This window comes from Arctopsyche grandis, chromosome 6, assembly GCF_051622035.1.
Source record: "Arctopsyche grandis isolate Sample6627 chromosome 6, ASM5162203v2, whole genome shotgun sequence".
Taxonomy (NCBI): Eukaryota; Metazoa; Arthropoda; class Insecta; order Trichoptera; family Hydropsychidae; genus Arctopsyche; species Arctopsyche grandis.
The window spans coordinates 9,545,468-9,570,441 of record NC_135360.1 but is presented as its reverse complement, the minus strand read 5'-3'; the positions used below and the strand labels follow the sequence as shown (position 1 = coordinate 9,570,441).

Here is a 24,974-nt window from a genome sequence, read left to right as displayed (position 1 = left end):
AACCCGTGATCACACATTTGAAAGTATGGACATGTGTGAAATCGCCTTGTGCAAAATAGTCACCAAACCGCCATAACAGGTTGCCCCAAATCGACACTTATGACCAAACTTATACACGTGTATAAGTTTGGCTTATGACAAACTCATACAGTGGTGACAAATAAAATATAGGTAACCGATTTGTGAGGAACCATTTCAACAATTATATCAGATAAATTGGCAAACTGATAAAAACGATAAATTTGAAGTCACAAATATTCAAATCTGACCAGCAGCACCGCGTAAATACTTCAAATCATACAACATATAATTCTAATCAGGGTTAAAATCTGGGATTTCTCATTTGCTCAGTTGCAAACGATAACCACTCAGATATGTACATTTCCTATTTTACCGTGGGCTATTTTGTTATAAAATTAAATGAACAAGAGACCAATTTTATTTAAAGCGCAGATTAAAGTCTTGAGAAATTACTACTGGAGTACCTATGTACTTGAACTTCTATGACATCAAAACCACTCCCTTTGATCTTTTATATCTCCGTGTACTAAAATGTTAGTATTCCATCATTTCGTGCCGCAACTTTTTAAAATAGATCCAATCAGTCGTGCTTATATACCCACGACTTTGTATAAGTATTTGACGAAATGTTATTAATTATTAGAGACACTTAGGCATAAGCAAAGTATGCATGTATGTAGCCATGCGTATATAATGTTTATTTATTTAAGTTCAAGTTTCGACCATTGTGGCATTACAGAAATCCCTAATACCCCACAATAAATACATTTATACAATAAATTATAAATAAATAATAGCATTAGCATAAAGTAAAAATATCAAATAATAGAATACAAAGTAGGGAATGTCTTGCACCTATAGCAAGCAGCAATATATGTATAAGACTATAAGAACCAGCCGCAAATACAAAAGATCCCTGTGAGGCCCAGATAGAAGAGACAAGATCAAAATTCCATTGATATTTCACATTCAATTATGAAAATAATTATGAGCGCAGGCTACCAGATAATATCACATTCAAGCTCAGCAGCAACGATTTCTTTGAGAAGTCGGATAGCTTTTGTAATATGAGTCATTCGATAAAGAACTATGCACGCTGAAGGTCCAGCCATTCAATGATGATGTCTACCACGCACATAATTATTAGGGTCATAAAGTCCCAACTGTTCCAGCAACGAAGGACATGACGGATTAACACGTAGAAGCTGGAGAACAAAACGAACTGATGAGAAGTTTCTCCGAAGTTCAAGGGAATTATACCCAATCATACCCAAAAGGAAAGGAGTAGGGTAGAGATATGGGTGATCCCATACTCTTTCCTTTATAGGAAACGAAGAAATGATTGTTGCACTCTTCAATCATTATTTATATGCATGTTTATTTCAAATTATATAAAGCACTTATTGTCTACTATTATAATAGAGTATTAATGAACTTGTTCGTCAATCAATAAGGAGACTGCAATTAAATTGCACAATTCAATTATACGGAGAGATGTCTCTGTCAGATTGGATTATAGCTTGACTATTTTAATGAATTTCACATATACATATGTAATAGTATAATACACAGTTTCCAAAGTCAAAATCCATAGTTCATATAACAGGAAGGCCTTACAGGTAACCCCAATGCGCCTTCCTGGCCAATTACAAACATTGCAGCATTTTTTTTTATTATACAAGTCGCTGAATTACGAGACACTGAAAAACTCGCAAATTAACGAGACATCTATATAAATTTTATTGTACATTAATCAATCTCACATAGTGATGACATAGTAGGTAGGAAGGATATTTAGCCAATTTTACCGGGAACCGATTCAACAATGAAATCAGAGAAAATTGGCAAACTCTGATAGGAAACGATCGACCTGGAGTCATAAATATCCAAGTCTGACCAGCAGCACTACAGATTATTTTCAATCGAGGTCAGCTCATGGGATCGAACCCGGCGCCTCTCGGTGTTAAATAGAAGCTTAACGACCGAGCTATGCTGCTGTACTTATGTACATATGTATGTACAAAATAATCAAGCCTCATTAATTGAACAAATGGAGGTCAGCTCATGGGATCGAACCCGGCGCCTCTCGACGCTAAGCAGAAGCTTAACGACTGAACTGTGCTGCTGGCTATTATACCCAATCATACCCAAAAGGAAAGGATTAGGGTAGAGATATGGGTATAGTATAGGAAACGAAGAAATGCTTTTTGCACTTTCTCAATCATTAAAGAGTAATTTGCTTCATGCAGATTCCACACAATCCTATTTTACTCTAGCTTGCTTCTCACAAGCTAGTCGAAAACAAGCGAGAAGACAAGGGTTGGAGAATAACCTAATAATACATAAATGCTCTTATACTGTAATATGCATTTGTGTATTAACTCACATTTGAATCCGACTGATGGCGCATCGATCGCCTCAATCGGTCAAGTTGGTAAAATGTACATTAATCGTAATCGCCATCTTGCGGTGAAGAATATAGAACGTTCCAATGAGCACTTATTTATTTATTTATTTATTTAATAGTTTTGGACCATTGTGGCATTACAGGATGAACCTAATGCGCCACAATGGCCTACATTTGAAAAATATATAAAAACATGATATAAAAACAAGTAAACTGTAAATAAAGGAAAAAAGCAAAAGCAGAAAACATGGTAAAATAAAATAATAAAAAAAAACTAACAAAAGGAAAATAATATATCATTCAGAGAGAAAAAAAATAACAAAAGTGTAAAAATTAAAAATAAAATCCATAAATCCCATTCTTTGTTTACACTGAACAAAATTAAAATAGTATATAAAAATATACAAAGGAGAAAGAAAAAGTAAAATAAAATAAAACAAAATATAAATAAAAATAAAATCACAGCGAGGCCCAAATGGAAGAGAGTAGATTAAGATTCCACTCATTCATCACATTCAAATTAAGAAAGTAATGATGAGCGCAGGTTACCAGATAAATATGTTAAAATAATATCCGATAATCTACGCTCCCAAGGTGGAAAATATCACATTCAGGGACAGCAGCAACGATTTCATTGAGAATATACTTATGTATGTACGTATAAAAATGTGACCGTTTTCGACCTTTCAACGACTCTGGTAGAGTCATTGGACTTGTAAAATTAATATGATCGATTGCCACCCGCTTAGCGCAATTACGTTAAGCGGGTGTATCATTGAATCGCGTGCCGGACCGTAGCAGCGCATTTTACGGCCATGGTTTACGGCGCAATTAATAGCGGAACTCGAATGTCTCCGACTAGCGTTTATCGTGCGAGTAACGTTTGATTATTTCAGTTTCAGTGACGCGCCGAGTAATTTAATATAAAACTTTTTTAATGTTTCCGCTCGCAGTTATATGATACATAGGTCTCTGTTTTTATCCGGCGAACGATCTGTAGAATTGCGTTCGGCATGTCAGATTCGTGACCGTCGGTTGTTTGCATACAATTTTGCCGTCAATGAGGCTCTATATTTTTACATTATAAATGTCAGCGCTCTCGTTGCATGCCGGCAAATAGACCGAGACCTTTTATTTACAACCGGTGTAAATATATAAATACATACATACATAGGTAGTTTAGCGTATTGATATTAAATTTATGAAAAAATATTCAAAAATTAATTGATTTGGTGGTTTCACCGGAAGCATACTTCAATGGCGGAAGTGTGACGCTTAGCATTTTCGTGATTCAAAATAACTTAATAGTTAAAATTTTTCTTTCAACTTAACATCAATGTATTAATTTCTGAAAATCATTCCTAACAACTGTCGATACATCACCAGCAGTGACGAATTTATACCGGTGGCGAAAGGTGAAAGATCGAATTTTTTTTGCGATTTTTATGACTATGTGTGAAATAGTCCATTTACCGTGCATACATTCTTTTCGATCTTTCGACTTTCGTTCAAGTCACTTTCGATGCAGTGACCCAGACCGTATTTATGCACATGCGGAGAAGAGGGAGGACATCTTCAGAAAGATAAAAAATCGTTTATTATTTTATTAAATGCATCACATTTCCTAGAAGTTCCACATTTGCCAGAACTTATTCGGGTATACCTCACGGGCCCGAAAGTGAAACGCTCGAAAACGCAAATATCGGAAGGCAAAGATCGAAAATTGAAAGATCTTAAGTCGAAAGATAAAAAAATAGGGTCTCTCCCCCCCGTCGTACATACTCACTTAATTTGCGCGAGCAGGATACAACAGGAACAAGAGGAACAGGCTTTTCCTCCCGTATTCTGCGCGCGCGCATTAAACAAGGCTGTACGACAAAAAGAGAGATAATTTCACCGCATGCCACTCATATATATTATATATACATAGTACTGTTTACCATGCATCATTTTTTTATCTTTCGACTTAAGATCTTTCGATTTTCGATCTTTGCCTATATATTTGCTATCTTGATATTTGCGTTTTCGAGCGTTTCATTTTCGGGCCCGTGAGAGAGACCGAACTTGTTCATAGCAGGAACTTCTTTCAAGTACTTGATGTGTAAAGAAATTTTTACTTTTATTGTAATACTGGTTGTTTTACCCGGCTTCGCTCAGTATTTGTAATATAAACAGCTTAAACATGGCGAATCAAATAGTAAATATTCATTTGTTTTTTTATTAAATTTATTTGAATCGAAAAAAATATATATCGATTCGTCATACTAATTGATTTGTTTTCGATTACCAACCAACAATACTTACAAAGTCTCTTTCGAAATTATATATTAGATAAGCCCACTTTAAAGGTCAGTGAAGTCGAGCAATAAAGCCCCCTACATGAGGCCATCAACCCCCCCCCCTCCCACGAATACAGTCTGAGATACCTTTCGTCGGAGAACGAAAAGCTGTCTAGCAATATAGCACTAGCACAACTGCACATGCACATGCACAACTGCCAAGAGCACAAAAAATTCGGTTCCCGGAAAGATGCACTAAATTGCACTGAGTAGTAGCGCAGTTTCGAGAAGCCTAATTTTCAAAGGTGCTCAAAAATAAGTTACGTAATAGAATTTTACAAAAAAGGTTAGCACCCTCGGATAACATACAAATACCCCTTGCCGCTTTTTTGTGGAATTCTATTGCGTTAGTTCTCCTTGAGCATCTTTAAAAGTCTTGATGTTCGAGAGTGTATTTTTCCGGTCACCAAAACAATCACAGTGAATAATAAATAATCAAAGTCAATATTGAAAATATATTAAGCACGGCTTTTTTCCTCATTCGGTAACAGATAGAATTTTTAAATCTGTAAAGGATGGTTGATAATCGTTCTAAATGGAGATTTCGTAGATTAGAAAGTTACGTATTTTTTTCAAAGTTGCGTATTTTCCTATCATCATAATATAGAAAATATCGATTTTTGTGTGCATAACCAGCAGCATAGACTACCGATTGGCATATAATGCATTGAACAAAGTGGTCACGGGTTCAAATCCCACTGGTTTCTGCCGGCCAGACCTTAGATTTGTGACTCCAGGTCGATCATTTCCTATCAAAGCTTGCCAATTTTTCTGATTTTCATTGAAACGGTTTCAACAAATTGGCAACCCTACCCATTTTCTCGCAAAATCCCGAGTTTTCAACAATCTTGGATTTCACTAAATAGATGATCAGTGAGTTATATTATCGGTCACTGGACCCAAAGCGCGCCGCTCATTGTTCAATTGTTGTAAATGCTTTGTAAAAAAGGTTCGGCAAACCTTTAACATTGCATTTACAACATTTGAACAATGAACGGCACGCTGGTTATCCGGGCTTTAATTATCACTAAATTTTCGTACAAGTTATTGGTCATTTAATTTATTGCCAAAGTTGATGACATGCTAAGACTGAGTCTACTACGATTTTTTTTATAATCGATTTTTTTACTTTTCGCCTAATGTTTGTATGTATGCATTTAAAATGTTCATAAATAAAAAGAAAAATAATAAGTCATGTAAATAATTGACATGTAATAATATATTTTCGGAGCAAGTTTTTTTCTCTATACCTTTACCATTTTGCATAATAGTACTATGGGTTCGGTTATTGTGTCCAAAAATGACTGTGATTAGCGATCGTATCTGTTTTACAATGATGCCAATTTCTCTGTTTATGATTTTCTTCGAATTTCTCGTTGTAACGTTGGCAATGGTGACGCTGTTAAACGCCACGAACGTTCACATCTTTACGACATTTAATAGTCGATGTAATGTCTGAGTAATAAACACAGTACATACTCGTATAATACGTACGTATGTATGTATACACGTTCAAAATTTCCCCGACGAGAATTAATTACTTAGAATCAACAGTTATATATGTACAAGCATTCACCTTATTAAGTTTATTGGCTGTTACAATCAGTTGCATTTAGTGCCTTGAAATTCTATTATAAAGTTCGTCATACTTGCCAATATCATGAAAAGACTAGTCGTAAAACAGTCTACAAGTAAATTCAAACAGTCCTATCGATTTTGATGAAATCATTTTTAATAAAAAAATGTTTTTAAAAAATAAAAAAAAGACTCGGCGTTTAAAAATAAGCTGTCAGATAGTTTTGAATCCATATCACAGATCAACGATTTTTAAAATTAAATGTTAAGTCCATGTACAATAAAAAAATGTTGTCTTAATTTTATTTCATACCAGCTGTATTACCCGGCTTCGCTCTGTATTTGTAATATAAACCGATTAAACATGACTAATCAATCTAATAGTAAACATTTTATTAAATTTATTTGAATAGTTTTATTTTATATAAATTTATTTGAATACTCATTTGTTTTTTTGTTAAATTGACTGTCACGAACAAACAAACATATATAATAAGTCTCTTATAAAAAATATATTTATACCAGGATCTGGCACCTGCGCCCCCTAGGGCTTGGCCCTCGGCGCGAAGGCAGCTTCGCCCTCGGTGCCTTTGTCCGCGGAGACTTCGAATCCTTTGAATTTAATTATTTATTCGATGACGTTACAGATTTACTACCCAACGAACGAAGGTTACATACATACATACAAAGTCTCTTTCCAAATTATATATTAGAGAGATGTTGTGTCGATTGATGGCGCTTCGAATACACTCATTCGTCAAATGCCAAGAGCGTCCGCCATCTTGACTGCACAATACCATTATATATACATACATGGAGATTATTAATCAAATTGAACTGTATTATATATAGATATGATTGCTTATTCTATTGTATAAAGAATACGTAAATTTTTCCGTACGTGGTGGTTGTCGTGGGTGGTAGTGACACCGAGTAGGACAAGGGTGCTTGACCTGGCGGGTCCGGGGGGGTGCAAATCTAGCATTCAGAGTGTTCTCCTCAGATAGAGGTATACGGTTCGTCTCCCCTCACGTGGCCATTTTGAGGTCAACAACACTCGACCTCGCACAATGCCATTTTTCGTTCGTCCGGAAGGAAGACATTCCTATATGCGCCATCCCTGAAACCGTTATCAAGATCAAAACTCCTTTGTAAACTCTCGTCTCTTTATATATGCGCATAGTAATTGGTTACTTACCTAATCGTCGAACAATCGATGATAACGGTGAATGTTTCTTCAGTTAAATTTAAATGTTTATATTCAGTCTTGTTACAAGTACTGTAAAACAGACAGCCAATTCGGACCTTTGTTTGTGTATACGGATAACCCATTGACATTTTTATTTATCTCAATGAAGATTGCACATTTTCTCTGTACAATTGACGTGACAGATGCAATATGACAGGAAATAAGGAACTTTCATTAGATGAAGGACTTTCTGATAATACATTTATATCATAACTACATATCTATATATGTATATAATAAGTGAAACGTAAAGGAGGTTTGTAAACATGAATGTCTGTCTGTATGTGTGTCTCAAATAGGCTCCTAAGCCACTGAACCGATTACGATGGAATTTTCAGGATTGGTTGTATGCATGTCCGGGAAGATTACTGTGAAAAAAAATCGCCCAAAAACGGGAACGGAAACGGGAATGAGTGTCATTGCAACGCAATAATTTCATATGTGTTCACTGTCTGCATTTTTCCGACAAATAGGAACGTGAACGAGAACCGGAACGGGAACGGGAACGGGAATAGCATGCGTTATTGTGGCATTGCAACGCATGCTGGGTTCAGCTAGTAATACATATACATAATATTGACCTGGAAAGTCAACTTTAATACCTTCGAATACACTTAGGGCTATTATTATACGGTTTTGAAGTTATGTGGTTCATATCTAATGTTAATTCTAAAAAAAAAAATGCTTATTTCGGACGGTATTACTATAGCGTTGCATCGTTTTAGTTGTTTATTCCCCGCGTTTTGTCGCAATAAGATATTGTCACGTATCCGTGTCTGTGTTCAGGAAGATGGAAGGTAAGCCCAACCGGTCTTGTTTTATGCAAACTCAGGTCGCGGCCAGTACAATACGGCCCAAACCAGACGAGATTGGGCGTGCCTGGGAGATATCCTCTCTCATTTCCGAACCTTGATGACTAAATGGTAACTTTATTAGAAAAATCATCAGCATTTAAAGCAAGAGCGCCAAAAATTGTACATAGTGTTGGCAATAGAGCGTGTAGCGAAATCCACGTGTAGTCTGTTAATGACCAGAACATTGGAATGCATCCCCAATTTTTCTTAAAATTAATAAAACTCATTACTACTTTTTCTACGTAAGCCGTCTATTTTTTTATATCATGGAACGCATCTATCGCGTAAAAAGTGACCTGAGTGTATTTTTATTCCTTCTCATTGTTTTTTTTTCTTTTTAAAATAATTAAATCTGATCATTATCTTAAAATGTAATTTCACTTCGCATTTTTTGTCGCTTTTCAAAAGTGCTATTGAACATGTTATCGATTTTCAAAAACCCTTTTTATAGACTACTAGTGGTTTTACCCGGTTTCGCTCGGTATTTGTAATATAAACCGCTTAAATATGGTTAATCTAATAGTAAACGTCAATTTGTTTTTTCATTAAATTTATTTGAATCGAAAAAAAAAATAATATTCAAAAATCGTCATAGGAACTTTGATTTGTTTGCGATGCTCCCAACAAACCTTACATATTTACAAAGTCTCTTCCGAAATTATCTATTAGAAAATAACGTTGGCAAATCTGAAAAGCTTCCATATTGTTGGAAAGTAGCGCCCCTACCGGTAATATATGTATATGAAGCTCTTCTATAAAAAATGATTTTAATATTTACAATTGCATATTACAGTACTCCAACGTACGATCATGCGCCAAACCCTGACAAGCAATGGATACTCCAAGTCACCAACAAAATGCAACCGATACACAAAAAGTTCACTGATATTCTGATGACAAAAAGACTCCAGACACTGCAGAGTGTCGATCAGGTAATTAATTAAGTACATATGTACAAGTGTGCATTAAAAAAAATATATATATATGTATATATTTATAAAAATTTTATATTGTACAATAAATAATAGGCCGTGGAGAGAGTGTACCATGAATTAAAGCAACTCGGTGAACTGGACAACACATACATAATATACACTTCGGATCACGGATACCATCTTGGACAGTTCGGGCTCATCAAAGGAAAAAGTTTCCCATTTGAATTTGACGTTAGAGTTCCTTTTCTGGTGAGAGGACCAGGAGTCGAACCCGGCACTGTGTTTGTATTATTTAAATACATTTATTAAATTGATAATTTTGTTAACAAAACTATTCATGATGCGTTTGTAATTTTCAGTGTGGATGATATCGTTTTGAATATTGACATGGCACCGACATTTTTAGATATGGCTGGTGTAACCCCACCGCCACATATGGATGGCAGGTCGTTCTTACCTTTACTGTCAGCATCTCATCGGAACCCTAGATCGCGTGTTCCAAGATCAGACACGTTCCTCATTGAAAGGTATTTTTTTATTGTATTATATTATACGTCAAGTAACAATTATAGATCTAGAAATTAGCTCGTATGGTATTATACCTTTTTAGTTCAGGCCGTCGTGAAACTCCAGAGCAAGCGGCAGAGGCTAGAGCGAGAGCTGCAGCTCGCAAATACTCCCAACAGATGAACAATGCTACTCCGAATCCAGCACAAGACCAATTTACATCAACGTCGAACCCAATTACTAATTTAAAAACTACTACTACTACTACGCACAATGTAAATATTACAAGCTTAGATAATGAAGATTCCGTTACTGGTACCCAAGATTCTAATGAAGAAGATGATGAAATCTTCACCGAAGGAGATGATGGTGAAATTGAGGTTATTGAAGTTTTTCTTAAGATTATTTTTTTCTATATAGGGGAAGCACCACATTGATTGACTTGGTTTGCAGTTAAATAAATTTTAGCAGTTAAAATTCATATAAATTATGTATAAACTAGATTGTTTGTTTGTTATATTAGACCTGATGCTTAGTTGCAATTCTTGATTGATATGTCACTAGTAAGGTTTCTTTCCTATTTCACTTCAGCCGGTAGTTGCGCTAATGCTAACCACCAATAGGTTCCAGGGTTCAAGCTCTGGATTGACCTCGATTGAAAATAATTTATTTAGAAGTATTTCTGTAATACTGCTGGTCCTATCTGAGTTTGTCGATTTATCCGATTTCATTGTTGAAATGGTTCCTCATCAAATTGGCAAAACCATTCTACCCGCTATGTCACCACTATTTGAATATGATTTCAAATTTATAATCTATAAATTTATAAATGTACAAGTTTAATACCATAGGTGTCGCTCAGGGACAATCCGTAATGGCATCATGGGAAAATATAAATTTTAAAAGATATTTATTTGATATTGATAATTTAATTTCCAGATCGATGAAGAAGTGGCAGATCCAGATGACGATAACGATGATGATGATACGTTGGAGCATGAAGAATTAAATCATGGTGATGAGAATTCGGATGTAAACTTTGTGAACATCGTTGAAGGTTCGTCTAGTCCTACGTCTGATGGTCTATCTTTAGGTTTGTTGTTGTAAAAAGACTCTTAAGTGTTACATATTCACTTTGTGTGTTTAATTTTGCTCGTATTTACATAGGTGCTGGTGAACAATTGGATAATGTTTTGCCACGTGTCGTTGGAGGTGGACGTGCAGCTCGTCTGGCTCAAGTCTGCGCATCTCCGGCACTTCGTCGTCCTTGTACAAAAGGTCAACGCTGGCGTTGTGTCCTTTTGAATGGCCGTTGGAGACGGCACAAGTGTAAATATGAAGTAAGACCAACTCATGTTAAGAATATTTCATTATACATAAATGTACCAATTAAACATTTTTTATTGTAATTTCAGGCTGAAATTAAATTGAGCACTAAGAAGTGTGCTTGCTTCACTCCTGGAGGTGTTGTTTATACTCGTTTGGAAACTGATGGGCATTACGTGAACAGTCCATCGCAGAATAGGCACAGTTTTGGATCCAGCGCTTTCACCCGAGTCAAACGTTCAATACAAGACGTGAGCAACGATATCGAAGACGATTCTGTTTCATTAGAAGATTTCTTAAAAGAGCATCCTCGTGCGCCGCATCTGACTCAATTTTACGATGACGATGTAGAAGGAGACGATCCTGACATAAAAAACATCGACGACACGCTAAAAAGCATAGATGACACCATCGCAGAGACTCAAGATTCTCTTCAGCTATTCGAGTACAGTTTGAATCGAGATAAGATCAATGAACGTGTAAAAAGAATACGCAGAAGTGCTAGGAAAATGTTGTCGAGGTCTACTGATGTATATTCCGATAGGAGACGTGTTGTTTTTAATAACAAAACTGGTAATCTCGAGTGTAAAGTTGAATTGAGCGGTAAGGTGAATTGTTCCAACGCCGTATATAAAGATTTGAAGACTTGGCACGCTAATAGGCTATCTATAGAAGATCAGATTAGGCGTTTGAAAATTAAACTTGAGGATTTGAAAGAGATTCGGAAGCATTTGAAGGAATCTCGTCCGGAGGGTGCAAATTCAGATTTGGATAAATCAATCGATTTGGAAATCAATACTAAAATACCAGATGGGCTTAAAAATGATAGCGAATCATCTTTTCCTAACTCGAATGAATTAGAAAGGGAATATGCAACAAATGAAACCTCGACTGTTTATTCAAGATTTGATGATGCCGATGACGTTCAAACTGTTACGCATCGAACTGACAATGTAAATGCAACCTTTGATGACTTTGATACAATTCAACGCAATTTCAATGACAGTGTAACAAATAGGGATATAATATTACAAAGTACAACTACTAGTATAGACAGTGAGTTTTCTATAGGATTGCCCGTAGTGCGTGAGAGTCAACAGCAATATTATCCCGATAACAATCCCAACTATTGGTTGACGAACGATTCAACATCAACGCCTACATACGATAGTAATGCTGATCATAAGAATTTCACTGATTATGACTATGAAAAGCTCGGTGCTGTGATTGTTCAGAACGAGACTGGACAAAGTTACGGAAGGGATGAGCTGTTTGACGGGGATTCGATCAACGCCACGCGGTTCAATTCAAACGAAACTAATATTTCAAATCTGACTCTGACCGTGAAGGTATACGTAGATAAGAAAATCGTGACTCCGTTGCCACACACTACAGCTCCTAGTAATAATATTTTTACTACTGCCAGTACTGCTAGATATCCTGATAGTTCCAATAGGATTTCGTCTTTGGGACCGGCTCGTTTGGATATTACTACTTATCGGGAATCGTACATACGGGGAAACGATAGAAACAAATTGGGAATTAATAGGAACGAAGAGGTACATGAGAGGCTGCCGCCATTTTATATTCATAATGAAGATCAACATATGTGCTATTGTGAACCAGACAGGTAATTTTTATATATTCTTTATCGTGTATGGCAAAATATGTTATTGTTTATATAAAATGTATGGCAATAAAGTTCATTTTTGTTTCAATACTCAATGTTGCATACGAATATTAATGCACACTTCTTTTGTTTTCATATAAAATTTAAATTTACTTTTTAAAATGAAAAAAATAATACATTTTCCTTTCTCTAATATTATCGATAAGACTTCAATATTTGTATGTATTTTTGCAAAAAGGATCTAAACCACATGAATAATATTACCATTTTATCTCTATGCATATTTTTTGTAGAAATTTATGTACATATATTGTTGTTTATATAAAAGTTTATTAGTTATACATCTCAAAATATTTCTCATATGTGTTGGATTTTACTATACATTATCAATACTTATCACGTTATATTTTATTAGACCAAGAGGAAGAGGTAGTATCAGTAGGGCTGAAGAAGTTGCACGAGAAGAAAGACGTCGTCTTAAAGAAGAAAGAATACGGAAGAGGCAGAAAAAGGCTCGTAGGAAGGTATTATAACAATCTGTGATTCAAAATTTACGATTGAATCGAACTATATGCAGTAAAATTAAAGACAAAATTAAATTTTATAGGAAAAACTTGTTAAGGAATGCTTATCGGAGAAAATGAACTGCTTCAGTCACGACAAAGACCATTGGAGAACAGAACCACGTTGGACTTTAGAACCATTCTGCTTCTGCATGAACGCTAACAACAATACATATTATTGTCTGCGTACGATAAATTCAACCCACAACTTCCTCTACTGCGAATTCGTCACCGGCTTAGTTACATTCTACAACTTAAGAATAGGTGTGCTATGGTTCACATCGAGCGTTATATCTACATATATAAATAAGAAAAAGTCCATTGCAACGTTGTGTTATATTTTAGATCCATTCGAGACTCAGAACAGAGAGAAATATCTAACGACAGAGGAGAAGTCGTTCCTGCATGACCAGTTAGAGGAATTGAAAAGATGCAAAGGCCGCTCGTGTTCCGAGGGTCCCAATCAAGCTCCGACGACTGTCAACGCTAGAGGCAACGGTTGGAAGACTAATGGAAGAAGCCATTCTATGAATAATCCGTATAGAGATACGTCGGTCGTCGGACAAGTCAGTCCTATTTCAGCAGCTGCTGCTGCTGCAGTCGCAATGGGTATATATTAACCATTTAACTCACTTTTATACACACGCTCATTAGATATTTAGTCTATGTGCAATTCTTACATATGTAGTTATTTGATTTTCACACTAGCAACCATACCAATACCAACGACTGAAATATGTTATATTATTTAGTGTTGCTTTTTTATATTTTATATAGAGTAATTATGATTTATACAGTTTGGGTCTGTTTTAGAGTATAGTCGGATCATTTACTAGCAGGTTTAAAAACATTTGATAAATATTTATGTAGTACTAGTTAGACCTGCCAAACTCGTAACTACATAAATAATTAATTTCTAGCAATCGATCTTATGTTTTTAAACCTGCTAGCAAACGATCGACTATACTATAGAGCGGACTAATGTAGCTTAATGAGTATATTTGAACTTTATTTTCACATACATATGTATCTGTTCAATGTTTCGCCATATATTTTTGCCTTAGCTTATTATTTGCCTTATATTATTTTCATGACATCGATGCTTTCGACATCCAAAATTTAAATTTCATTTTTAAATACATTTATATAGATGTTGCTTCAGCGCTTTTTTGAATATTTAAATTAACAACTAATTGCAAATTTTTAAGTTCGTATTTTTATTATTGAATGGCTTTACCTGATTAATCAGGTCTGATTTATGATCATATAGTAAATTGAATCCACTGATTATTACATATGTACTATATAGCAATTGAAGACATTGGATCACTTAGTACACGCCTTCAGGCCTCTTCACTTACCATATGATTTGACTATGTATTGAAAAACGTAACCATATGTTTACGTCTACAATCAGACCTGTCTAACTATGTATATTGGCCTTGCTTTACTCTATATTCGGTACTATAAATCCATGATAATTATATAAATAGTTAGCACAGTAATTACCGTATTAGAGACATAGTCTTCGTATTAGAGACATAGTCTTAAGGTTTATTTGTATTATCCAGCACTAAATGTCAACAGCTTGGCACAGCACTGCACGGAAAATACTACTATTCAAACTATACGGCACCGCTTGTTTTCGGCACATTCATACTTGTTTTAGACGATTTCAAAGCAAAATCGACTTACCTATACATAACAGAGCGGACAATACAGCGCAATATTGCTTGCACCGTATTGTGAGTAAATATTGTCACAATATGACGTTGCCAAAAAAATTCATATGCGTATGGCAGCACTTTCGTTAGTACGGGTGCACTCGCCACTTTTACGTCACGTCACGACTGCAGTGGCCAAAGAAAACCGCTTCTACTTGATACGTTTCGGTGACATGTACATGTCAGGGCTTCAGAGAGGAATCATGGGCCCTGGGAAAAACAATTTCTGGCCCTATGACAAACTAAAAAAAAATCTTTTAAATATATATTTAGAAATATTAGAAAAATACCTATATGTTGGTTGCTATTTTTTAAATAATTGAATAAGAAAGTATGATTTCCGACACGGGGTCCTTCGAGTAGTCAGGGCCCTGAAACTTTACCCCCCCTCCCTCTCGTCGGCCATGCATGTACTGCTGTATAGTATGAATAGATCATGTCGGTTACTGCTGTTACGGAACATAAAAATATGTCTATACTATACTGCGATTACGTGCAGTTGCCAGTCTGCGCTGTGTTAGTATAAATGAATCTTTATACATATTGAACTATATTTTTCAGCTTAAAAATCTTAATAGTCGACTGTATATTGATAAGATGCATTGAAAGTAGTCTCGAATTAAATTTTCTACATTGGATTGTACCGTTTATGAATTCTTTTGCATTAGTAAAAATAGATTGGTTTACATTTTTTTTCTTTATGACTAATAAAACATTATGTTACTAACAAACTAGCTTCGCCTTCCGCTCTAAGGCTTGTGGCCGCTGAAAACAAAGCTGTCAATTCAAGAGGAAAGATCGTCAAGTAAGTCATAACAACTCCATTCGTTTCGTGCAAAATACAATAGGAATATTGTCCCGTACTTAATGAGTCGAAATTTTCAATCGTATTAATCAAAAATGTGCACTTTCCAGACCTTGGCGCAAACGCAAACAGTGGAAACTCAGCAGACGGGAGAAGGAGAGATTGAGGCATCGACACAAGACGCGCGAGGAGTACTGAAGCAGCCCGTCAATAAAAACAGAGAACAATCTATTTAAATCGTTAAAACGAATCGACGAGACATAAAATATAATAAATAAATAAATGTGATTTTTCCGACGTCGACGTTTACAGTATTACAACGAGGTGTCTTGTTGATGTGATGTGATATATAATGTGTTCATTGGAACGGCTTGTCTGACGAGGTGTTTCAATGACTTTTATTAATTGTATAGAAAATTAATTTATACGCAGTGTTGTATTGTTGTATATATATGTATGTGTATAGCAGAGAGGTCCTTATTTTGGCGAAAATACATATATGAGTGCTAGTCTATCGGTGAGAGTCTCACATTTTGATTTCTTTTCTTTTAGAGATATGGGATAAGTGTCTCGCTCCTAAAAGGATGCAATCCTGAATCAAAAATTTTCGAAAAAATGAGGATCACTCGAATATGCATATAATATGCCGAATTGTAAGCGTGTTTGTGTGAGTATTTGAATATATAATACATAATATGAGGCGAATGATCGATTTGAAAATTTATCTATATCGTTAGATACTTCTCGTAGTGATGCTTTACGTAGCAAAGTCTCTCTTCTAGAAGGTCAAAATTGTCAGATATAAACGTATTATTATTAATTATAATAATAGTTATCTAATATTATTAAGCCATGTAAATTATTATTTATAAAAAAAATGTGAATGTTGTGCGTGTTGCAAATGAATTTAGAAAATATTTAAATTGAATTGACGTATAGAAAAAAAAATAATGTTTTTTTTTTATCGATGGGTGATTTTGAATTGATTCTTGTAGAAATAAATGTTGAACGATTGTAGTATATTTTTTTATATTATATATACATACATACATATTTCCCGTATCGATATCTGTTGGTTATACGGACGCATCCGAGCATGGAATATACTAAGAGCACGGCCACACAAATGTTACGCGACCAGATCAAATGTAAGCAGTTGTATGGAACATGGCACACAAGGCAACTCACTAGTTGCCCAAGCAATGAAATCTTGATTGTCTAATTGATTGTCAAATTTTCAAAAAATTTTCAAAATCTTGATTGTCAAATTGTATTGCTTGAGTGACCAGCTCAGTCCCTCAAAATGTACATCATTGTATTGGGGGGGGTGCAACACTCGATTATTATTAGTTGCTGGCGACCACATAGTGAAAAAACTATGAACATGTGTGTCTGTATTATTGAGTATTGAAAACTCTTATAGGTATTAGTGAGCAGATTCTTTATCGCTTCTATGTATTTGCCCGAGTGGGGTGACGGATGAGTGAACAACAAAGTCACAGAGTGCGGCCCGGTTTATATAAATACACGGCAGTTACAAGAATGACATCTAGGTGTCGCAAACAGTTTTAGTAAAATCATGTAAAGCATCCTGGTACGTCTCGTCAACACATGAAAAGTTATTTTGCAGTAACGGCCTGTTACCGAGAGTTGGCGCGTTCTCATACTCTGCACATGCGTGCGAAAGAAACAGAACGTCTTTTTGTTATTATTGAATGCAGTGTGACAGCATGCTATACACCTATTCATACAGTACACAAGCGCATTTGATTGCGTCAACTTTCGGTAACGGACCCATGTATGTATATATGTGGTGGCATATACTTAATACAAAATCAAGATTCATTTGAAGAGATTCTCCCTGCAATAAGACAATACTGAACTTCACGATATATTTTTGTTTGCATTCGGTCAACGAGCTTTATCACAATCCGATTCATCGCTGCCACTGATAAGTTGTATAATAAAATAATTTAGGAAATGCGTTTGCAAATTTTATCGACATTATTTTATGTAACGACAATCACTGGTTGCGTACTGTCAATTAATACTTTAATAATTTAATACTGTTAATACTGTCACTTTACTAAAACTGTTTGCGACATCTTAAGGTCATTCATGTAACTGTTGTGTATTTACATGTGTTAGAGTAAGTGTGTATAATCGATTCTCGAATGCGCCCGTTTGACCAATAGGCACCCCTGTATCTTATATATAAAACAAAGACCGTTGTGTGTGTGTAATTCGTTAAATATTCATTTTTTTTAATTCATATAATAAAAAAAAAACAAAATACATGTTATAAATACTGAGCGAAGCCGAGTATACATAAACATATTTATATAAATGAACCGCAAAATCAAAAAATATTCATTTGTTTATTGAAACGTAAAAATTAAATATAATTTATTTTCATAAAACGAATTTTCGTTAGCGAAAATTAAATATTGAAGATTTCATCCAAGTTTAAATCATCATCATTGTTAAACACGTCGAATAATTTGCTGCCACTGCTCTTCGGGATATCATTATTAATCAGCGATGTATCTTGAGGATACGTATTAGTTTGTTGCAAAGGATACTTTGGGGAACCGACGTCAGCATCGGAATTGATTTTTCCTGCTTGATATCCGTTACGAATTGAGATGTCTTCGAACGTTTCCGCACCTGAATCGTCTGATTCTTCAATATATTTGGCCCATTTATTATTTTTATCGATGGGTTTCTCTTTAAACGTCGAAGGGCACTTTGGTTCTTCAAAAGACACATTTTTCTCATGTTGAATTACACTCTGTTTGAAATCTGCCGGAGATTCATCATCACACATCACAGTTTGAGAATTGGTTTGTATGTAATTTTCATTTAGAGATTGTTCGGTGTTATCATCTGTATTGCAATTCTGGTAATTATTACTTTCTGGATTCAAACACACTTTTTTAACAATATTATCATCAGACTTACTTTTCCTTTTCCTATCTTTTTGCGGTATATTTAAAACATATCGAACACCATCTACAACATCACCGTCATCATCATTGGCTTTTTCTGCAATTTCTTCATCGATATACTTACTCCATTTATTGGGTACTTTAGGATTCGATATGCCAATTTCGGAACTATTATTTGCATCATCAACAGTGACGTTATTCGAATCCACAGTTATTTCAGAATCGATAGAATTGGCGATAGGAAATTCTCCTATTATTCTAAGTTCATTTAATTTCTGTGCGTGGTGCCGACAATCTTTGCTAGTACCCTTGCCATATACTTGCTTGAGCGATTGCTTAATTCCGCACATTTTGCACTCCCATTTGTTGGATTTTTTTACAATTTGAACCTGTAACAATGACAAATGAACGCGTAAAAATAAATAAGATTAATACCATATTATAAGTAGCTATTATATTACAAAGGTAAGTAAATGCCATAGTCTCCTTCTTGGTTTTGAATCCTTGAATAATTCATAGGTTAGGTTTCGGCTCAAGGATAAAGATAAAAAATTTTAAGAAGTACTCGGTAAGTAGCAGAAAGACATAATAAGATATTTAAATTGTTATATTTATGGTTGGATATGGCATTTCCAAAATTTCTAAATTGCTGTCTGAAAAAATACCTGAAATGTCTCGCATCTGAAACATCGCAGAATACAAAACTCTTGCACCATCGCGTTCAAATTCAATCGAAATGTCAGATTGACCTGTCAGTGTCAAATGAAAGTTGAACTGCTTGCTATCATTGGCGCTAAAACTGATTGAAACATCTTTAAATACGGCCATGTTCAATCAATTTCATTCTGCAATAAAAGGATTAAGAAAAACACTATATTCGTTGACGGTTTTTTAGACATCGATCTGGTTAATTGTCAGTTGTTTATGTACAGTTTAGGTCTTTGGACTATAATATAAAAAAAATATGTTAACTTACCAAAATATCAAGTATGTATATGAATGGTTGATAAACATTACTTATCAGCATAGAAGTAGAATGCATAGAATCGCTCTCAGCCTCCAAAAATGTTGCTACAAAAACTCTGCGCGGTAGAGTTTGTTCATTGTTTGCTAAACTTCGTCTCTCTCTCTCTTTTGTATCTCTTCTGACTTTCCGTCTCTCTCTTCGAAGGCTCGCTTTTAGACGATACTTTTGTTAACAATGACCATTCTATGCATTCTACTTCTATGCTTATCAGTTATACAAATAAAAAATTTCTTCTATGAAAAATACTTGAAAATAAAAAATTGTATATTTATATCAGTAGTTAAAAAAAAACTAAATAAAGATTCAAAAAAACGGTGTACTATATAAATAATGGTAAACGAATTATTCTGCAAATTTTGATCGCGCACACGACAATCGTTCCCACAAAAATCGCGAATACGGAATATCTGGTACTCGAGTTCTCGTTAGTACAATATTTCGCGTGTACAGCTTTCGATTGATGGAGTTTTTGAGTGCCAGATGTTTCGTGATCGAGATATTAGTGACGTGCGCGAGATCGCTTTTTGCGAAATAATCACCGAATTATAAATAATAATGAACGGTCAACAAACTTTTTTTTAGTATATTTTTAACAAGGTAGTGGTTCCGCGAAAAAACGTTCCCGGACAAAACACTCACCGGCATAATATACCCGATAAAAGATTCACAGAGAAACCGTTCACTCGAAAGAACGTTCACGTGACAAAACGAACACTCACAAAACGTTCACGCGACAAAGTATTCATTCACAAAACGTTCTTACATTAAAAAACGATTTTTTTTACAAAAAGAAAAAGTTCAAGAATTCAATGAAAGTGTAGTAACAAAGATTTACACGTTATTATTTCACAGATTAATAGACATTTGTATATTAAATAAGCCAGTCTAATCGAAAGTTTTTTGGCAAATACAAACTTTATCATAAGAATTTTCAATCGAATTACAGATGTGAAAGGATAACGTTTAAATCTTCGTCACCACACGTTTCACTGAATTCTTTTGGTTTTTAATATATGAACGTTTTTTGGGTATTTGTTCTGTCGCGTGAACGTTATTTCGTATGAAAATTTCATCCGTGAACGTACTGCCGCGTGAGCCTTTTATCGGAAACATTATGTCGGTGAGCGCATTACCCATGAACGTTTAAATAAGCCAATCTAATCAAAATTTATTCATTAAGTAATACAAACTTTATCATTAACAATTTCGGTACTTATCGGTTATATGGGCGCAACTGAGCATCCAGTATACACACTTGTATATCCCACCACATAAACTCTGCAAAATAACTTTCCATGACATGGAAAATATCGCGATACGGCTCGTCAACACATTGTGTTGACGAGCCGTATCGCGATATTTTTTGATACGCCATTTTGTAGACCCCTATAATCTTTCTACCTCTATGTAAGTATATTTTGCGCATGCACGTCAACGAAATTGTAGCTATAGTTCACTTTGTATTAGCTAAAACCTTCTTTCTTGGGTTCAGTTGTTTGGTAGGCTCGCCAATAATCAGAAGTTAAGTGTTGATATTCGGTTACGCTCATACAACCAATAAGTACCGAATTTTCGATTTCTTCATATTTATAAAGAAACAATGAAAATGAAAAATCATTTATCTAAAACTGTATCTTAGCCTTGAATGCTCTTAAAAAGCTGTTTATTAATCGAGCTATGTAGTTACAAATAGCTCCGCGGTCGCACATGCGCTCACGGGCACAGAGATTGGCAATCCCTGGTCTATATATACATTTGATGGTGCGTACGCACCAAGCCAACGAACGGCCCACAGGCCAACTTTAAAAACCAGTAGCGTACAAAATATCGAAATAAAAATTAAATTTAAAAATTGAAATTAAATATCAAAATTAAAACTATTATTATTATATTAAAATTAAATTCAAGTATCAAAATAAAATTATAATCATTATATTAAAATTAAAATTAAATATTGAAAGTTAAAACAGAACATGCACAATTTAAATAAATTTTCGAGATTGACCTAAAATTAGATCATCAACAATCACATACAGGTAATCCTCGACTTTTGTTTGACTTACGAAGATACGCACTAAGATCGAAAAAAAATCAAAGAATTATTATTTTTACTTCCCCGTAATGCGCAGTTACTGAGAATATATCATGTATTAGTATGGGTGATCCAACGATTTTTGCTAACCCGGGGTGTTGTCAGTCACATCAAACGGATTTTTTTATTCTTCAATTGTTTCTCTCGTCGAAATAAATCAAGTAATTAAATAATTTCAGAGTTAAAATTTATCGGATAATGTGTGATTATTAATTTTATTTCGACGAAAGAAAAAAAACCCTTTGACAAATCACCGACATCCGACACCGCGTTTTTTTATGAATTGTTATTTTTTTATCGATCATCCAAGTGGAAATACAGTAACATCTCGTGACGACTTTAACACTATTTTTTTTCGCTCGTACGCAGAGAAATTATAATATTTCTCTGGTTTTAAATGCGGTATCGTCGTAATTCAAAACATTGTTGTAATTCAAAACATCAACGATGATCTAATTTTAGCTCAATCTCGCTCTTTAGCTTGATTTTGATATTTAATTTCAATTTTAAAATTTAATTTTTATTTCGATATTTTGTACGCTACTGCTGGTTAAAAAGTTGGCCCAAAATCGTCGTTGGTTTAGTCCGTAAGCACCATAATACGGTACTTGTTTAGCAGCTTGGCTCCGCGCTCAAATACCATTCGTTACGTTACGCATTCGCTGTCAACAGATGGCGTAAGCGTAAGCGTACTGACATATTATTACCTCATAGTGGAAACGAAGATATGTCTTGTAGAATAGTCTCGAAGGGGTCGCGTCCATTCAGCTTCGATCGCCAGATAAACTCAGCCAGATACGAGTCCGTAAAGTCCTTGTGGGTTCCTCGCCTCCGGTTATCTCCCCATTTGACAGGACCCCAAATCTGTTGGGTGTTGGCGAACTTCTTAGGATCGACGAAATAATACTCATTCATCGAGATATCCTTGTACGCTTGCCAGCAATCTGAGACGATATTAGAACCGGCCCTTATTCGTTCCCTGATAATCGGCACGAGAGTCTCGATCGAACAATCGGGGACTTTGACGACGAAACACTCTTTCGTTTCCCGACAGAGTCCTGCAAAAATCCACTGTCGAGGGAGAGTCCCTCGACGAACGAATTGACTTTCGTCAATTTCGACAACCATTCCTTCTCCACCGATTTCGGTGAATGCTTGCTCTACTCGCCACACACACACCTCACGTAAATAATTGTTCCAATCGACGACTGTTGATTGTGACATTTCCAATTCTCTTGCGCAAAATTTTATGCTCGTCAGTTCGTTAGCCCAGCAATAGATGAAATGCACAACCGTGTCCAAGGGTAATCTGGAATTTTGAAGCCATGTATCTTTTCGAATTCCTTTTTTGTTCCGGCAATCTCGTTTATAGCAGCGCCAGAGTTGGCCTTCATTGTTAAACAACAATTTCATCAGATGTCCGTTTGCACACAGTCGTTCCCGCGGTAGTATGTTTTGCATTTGTAGAAAAGCTACAGCCGTTTCATCGTCGTACACTAAACGAAATATTGATTTAAGGCTCATGTACGCCATTATTCCCAGAACCATACAATTGGCCAATAATGTCAACAATTAAGTTAAATTTACAATCGTACTGAAACGCACTATTGACATCTACAATTATTGGCAAACGCACTAGTACCGAGCTGTCAACAAACGCACGCTTAACGTCAGTGGTGAGACTGCGCCATCTGTTGACGTTGTGTCTGCACTTGACTCACGTTTACTACCACTCTAAAAACAATGGTTCGGTGATTACGAGTCAAATGTGAACCGGTCACAGGACAACCGGTCGCTCTAGATCGGTCACACGTGATCACCCGTCACACTAAATTTAGTGACTTTTGCGAGAACGCTTTGTGCGGAATAATCCCCAAACCAGTTTTTATATATAATTTATATATATACCAAAAAATACAAAATCGTTGTATACGTTAATCATGTTTGGTCGTATGGATTTTAATACACAACAATAATAAATAATCGGGAGTGTTAAGAATCACTGTGTCTGGAAAAATCTGTCGGCAGTATTCGTGTACGGAATAATCACCCGATACACAACAATTTTTTTCCTTTACATACGTATATAAATGGGTAAATGGACGTTATCGCACATTGCGATCGCGCAAACGACGATATTTGCGACGAAAATCGCGAATACGGATTAGCCAGCAGTATGGCTCTTTGGCTTTTGCTTAGCACCGAGAGGACGCCGGGTTCGATCCCGATCGACCTCGATTGAAAAGAATTTATTCCGAGTATTTTCTGTAATGCTGCTGGTCAGACTTGGATATTTGTGACTCCAGGTCAATCGTTTCCTATTAGAGTTTGCCAATTTTTCTGATTTCATTGTTGAAACGGTTCCTGATTAAATTGGCTAAAAACCTTCCTACTTACTATGTCACCACTATTTAAGTATGATTCATATACAATAAAATTTATGTTCAAATTCATAGATGTCTCGTTAGTTTAGAGTTTTCAGTGTCTCGTAATTCACCGACTTATGTAATAAAAATGCTGCATTGTTTGTAATTGACGAGGAAGGCGCATTGGGGTTTACCTGTTAAGCCTTCCTGGTAAATTTGTATGTGTACATATAATAAAATAAATAAATATAACTAAGGAGATCATTATTTTTTCAAATTTAAAACCAGGAATTTTTTTCCAAAAAAATATTTCTCAATACTTCAATTAACGCAGGACTATGAAAAAATAAATCCATACACTAGAATATGTAAAAAATAAAAATAAAAATATGGCACTAGAGTTCTCGTTAGTATGATATTTCACGTGGGTAAAATATCATAATGGATGGAATTTTCGGGTGCCAGATGATCCCTGGTCAAGATTCTAGTGACGTGCACGTGAGATCCTTTTGTGCGGAATAATCACCGAACCATATTATTTAACCAAGTATTTTAATAATTACATAGTCAGGAATAGAGATTTGCATAGCTATAACACTAGAAATA

General features: G+C 35.2%; 3 protein-coding genes across 4 annotated transcripts in view; 1 reads left to right on the top strand and 2 right to left on the bottom strand.

Moving 5' to 3' along the window:
- Positions 1–16,534, top strand: part of Sulf1 (Extracellular sulfatase Sulf1) — an 80,906-nt gene extending 64,372 nt beyond the window's left edge. Inside the window, exons 7-18 of the mRNA XM_077432202.1 lie at positions 9,239–9,377; positions 9,474–9,661; positions 9,740–9,907; positions 9,991–10,267; positions 10,827–10,980; positions 11,055–11,227; positions 11,303–12,843; positions 13,259–13,367; positions 13,451–13,670; positions 13,752–14,015; positions 15,866–15,935; positions 16,046–16,534. Of these exons, the coding sequence (XP_077288328.1) occupies positions 9,239–9,377; positions 9,474–9,661; positions 9,740–9,907; positions 9,991–10,267; positions 10,827–10,980; positions 11,055–11,227; positions 11,303–12,843; positions 13,259–13,367; positions 13,451–13,670; positions 13,752–14,015; positions 15,866–15,935; positions 16,046–16,133 (3,391 nt within the window). The 3' untranslated portion in view covers positions 16,134–16,534. The remainder of the gene's footprint in view (positions 1–9,238; positions 9,378–9,473; positions 9,662–9,739; positions 9,908–9,990; positions 10,268–10,826; positions 10,981–11,054; positions 11,228–11,302; positions 12,844–13,258; positions 13,368–13,450; positions 13,671–13,751; positions 14,016–15,865; positions 15,936–16,045) is intronic.
- Positions 16,535–17,312: 778 nt separating this feature from the next.
- Positions 17,313–23,732, bottom strand: LOC143912810 (uncharacterized). Of its 2 annotated transcripts, none has more exons than XM_077432200.1 (3): positions 22,710–23,732; positions 19,549–19,682; positions 17,313–19,272 (listed from the first exon to the last, which is right to left on the bottom strand). In XM_077432200.1, exons 2-3 carry the CDS (start codon positions 19,597–19,599, stop codon positions 18,376–18,378), a joined length of 948 nt encoding a protein of 315 aa, XP_077288326.1. In that variant the 5' UTR covers positions 19,600–19,682; positions 22,710–23,732; the 3' UTR covers positions 17,313–18,375. The 2 variants fall into 2 exon arrangements, with proteins under 2 accessions (XP_077288326.1, XP_077288327.1); XM_077432201.1 differs by having other exon boundaries at positions 19,549–19,728; positions 22,710–23,728.
- Positions 22,711–23,535, bottom strand: LOC143912575 (uncharacterized). Its single transcript, XM_077431863.1, has one exon. It carries the CDS (start codon positions 23,533–23,535, stop codon positions 22,711–22,713), a length of 825 nt encoding a protein of 274 aa, XP_077287989.1.
- Positions 23,733–24,974: the final 1,242 nt, after the last annotated feature.

Excerpts from the sequence above, each read along its gene's own strand:
- LOC143912810 (XM_077432200.1), bottom strand. The coding sequence starts at position 19,599 with ATGGTGCAAGAGTTTTGTATTCTGCGATGTTTCAGATGCGAGACATTT. Across the intron at positions 19,273-19,548 it reads TCAGATGCGAGACATTTCAG|GTTCAAATTGTAAAAAAATC; the intron begins GTATTTTTTCAG and ends TCATTGTTACAG.
- LOC143912575 (XM_077431863.1), bottom strand. The coding sequence starts at position 23,535 with ATGGCGTACATGAGCCTTAAATCAATATTTCGTTTAGTGTACGACGAT.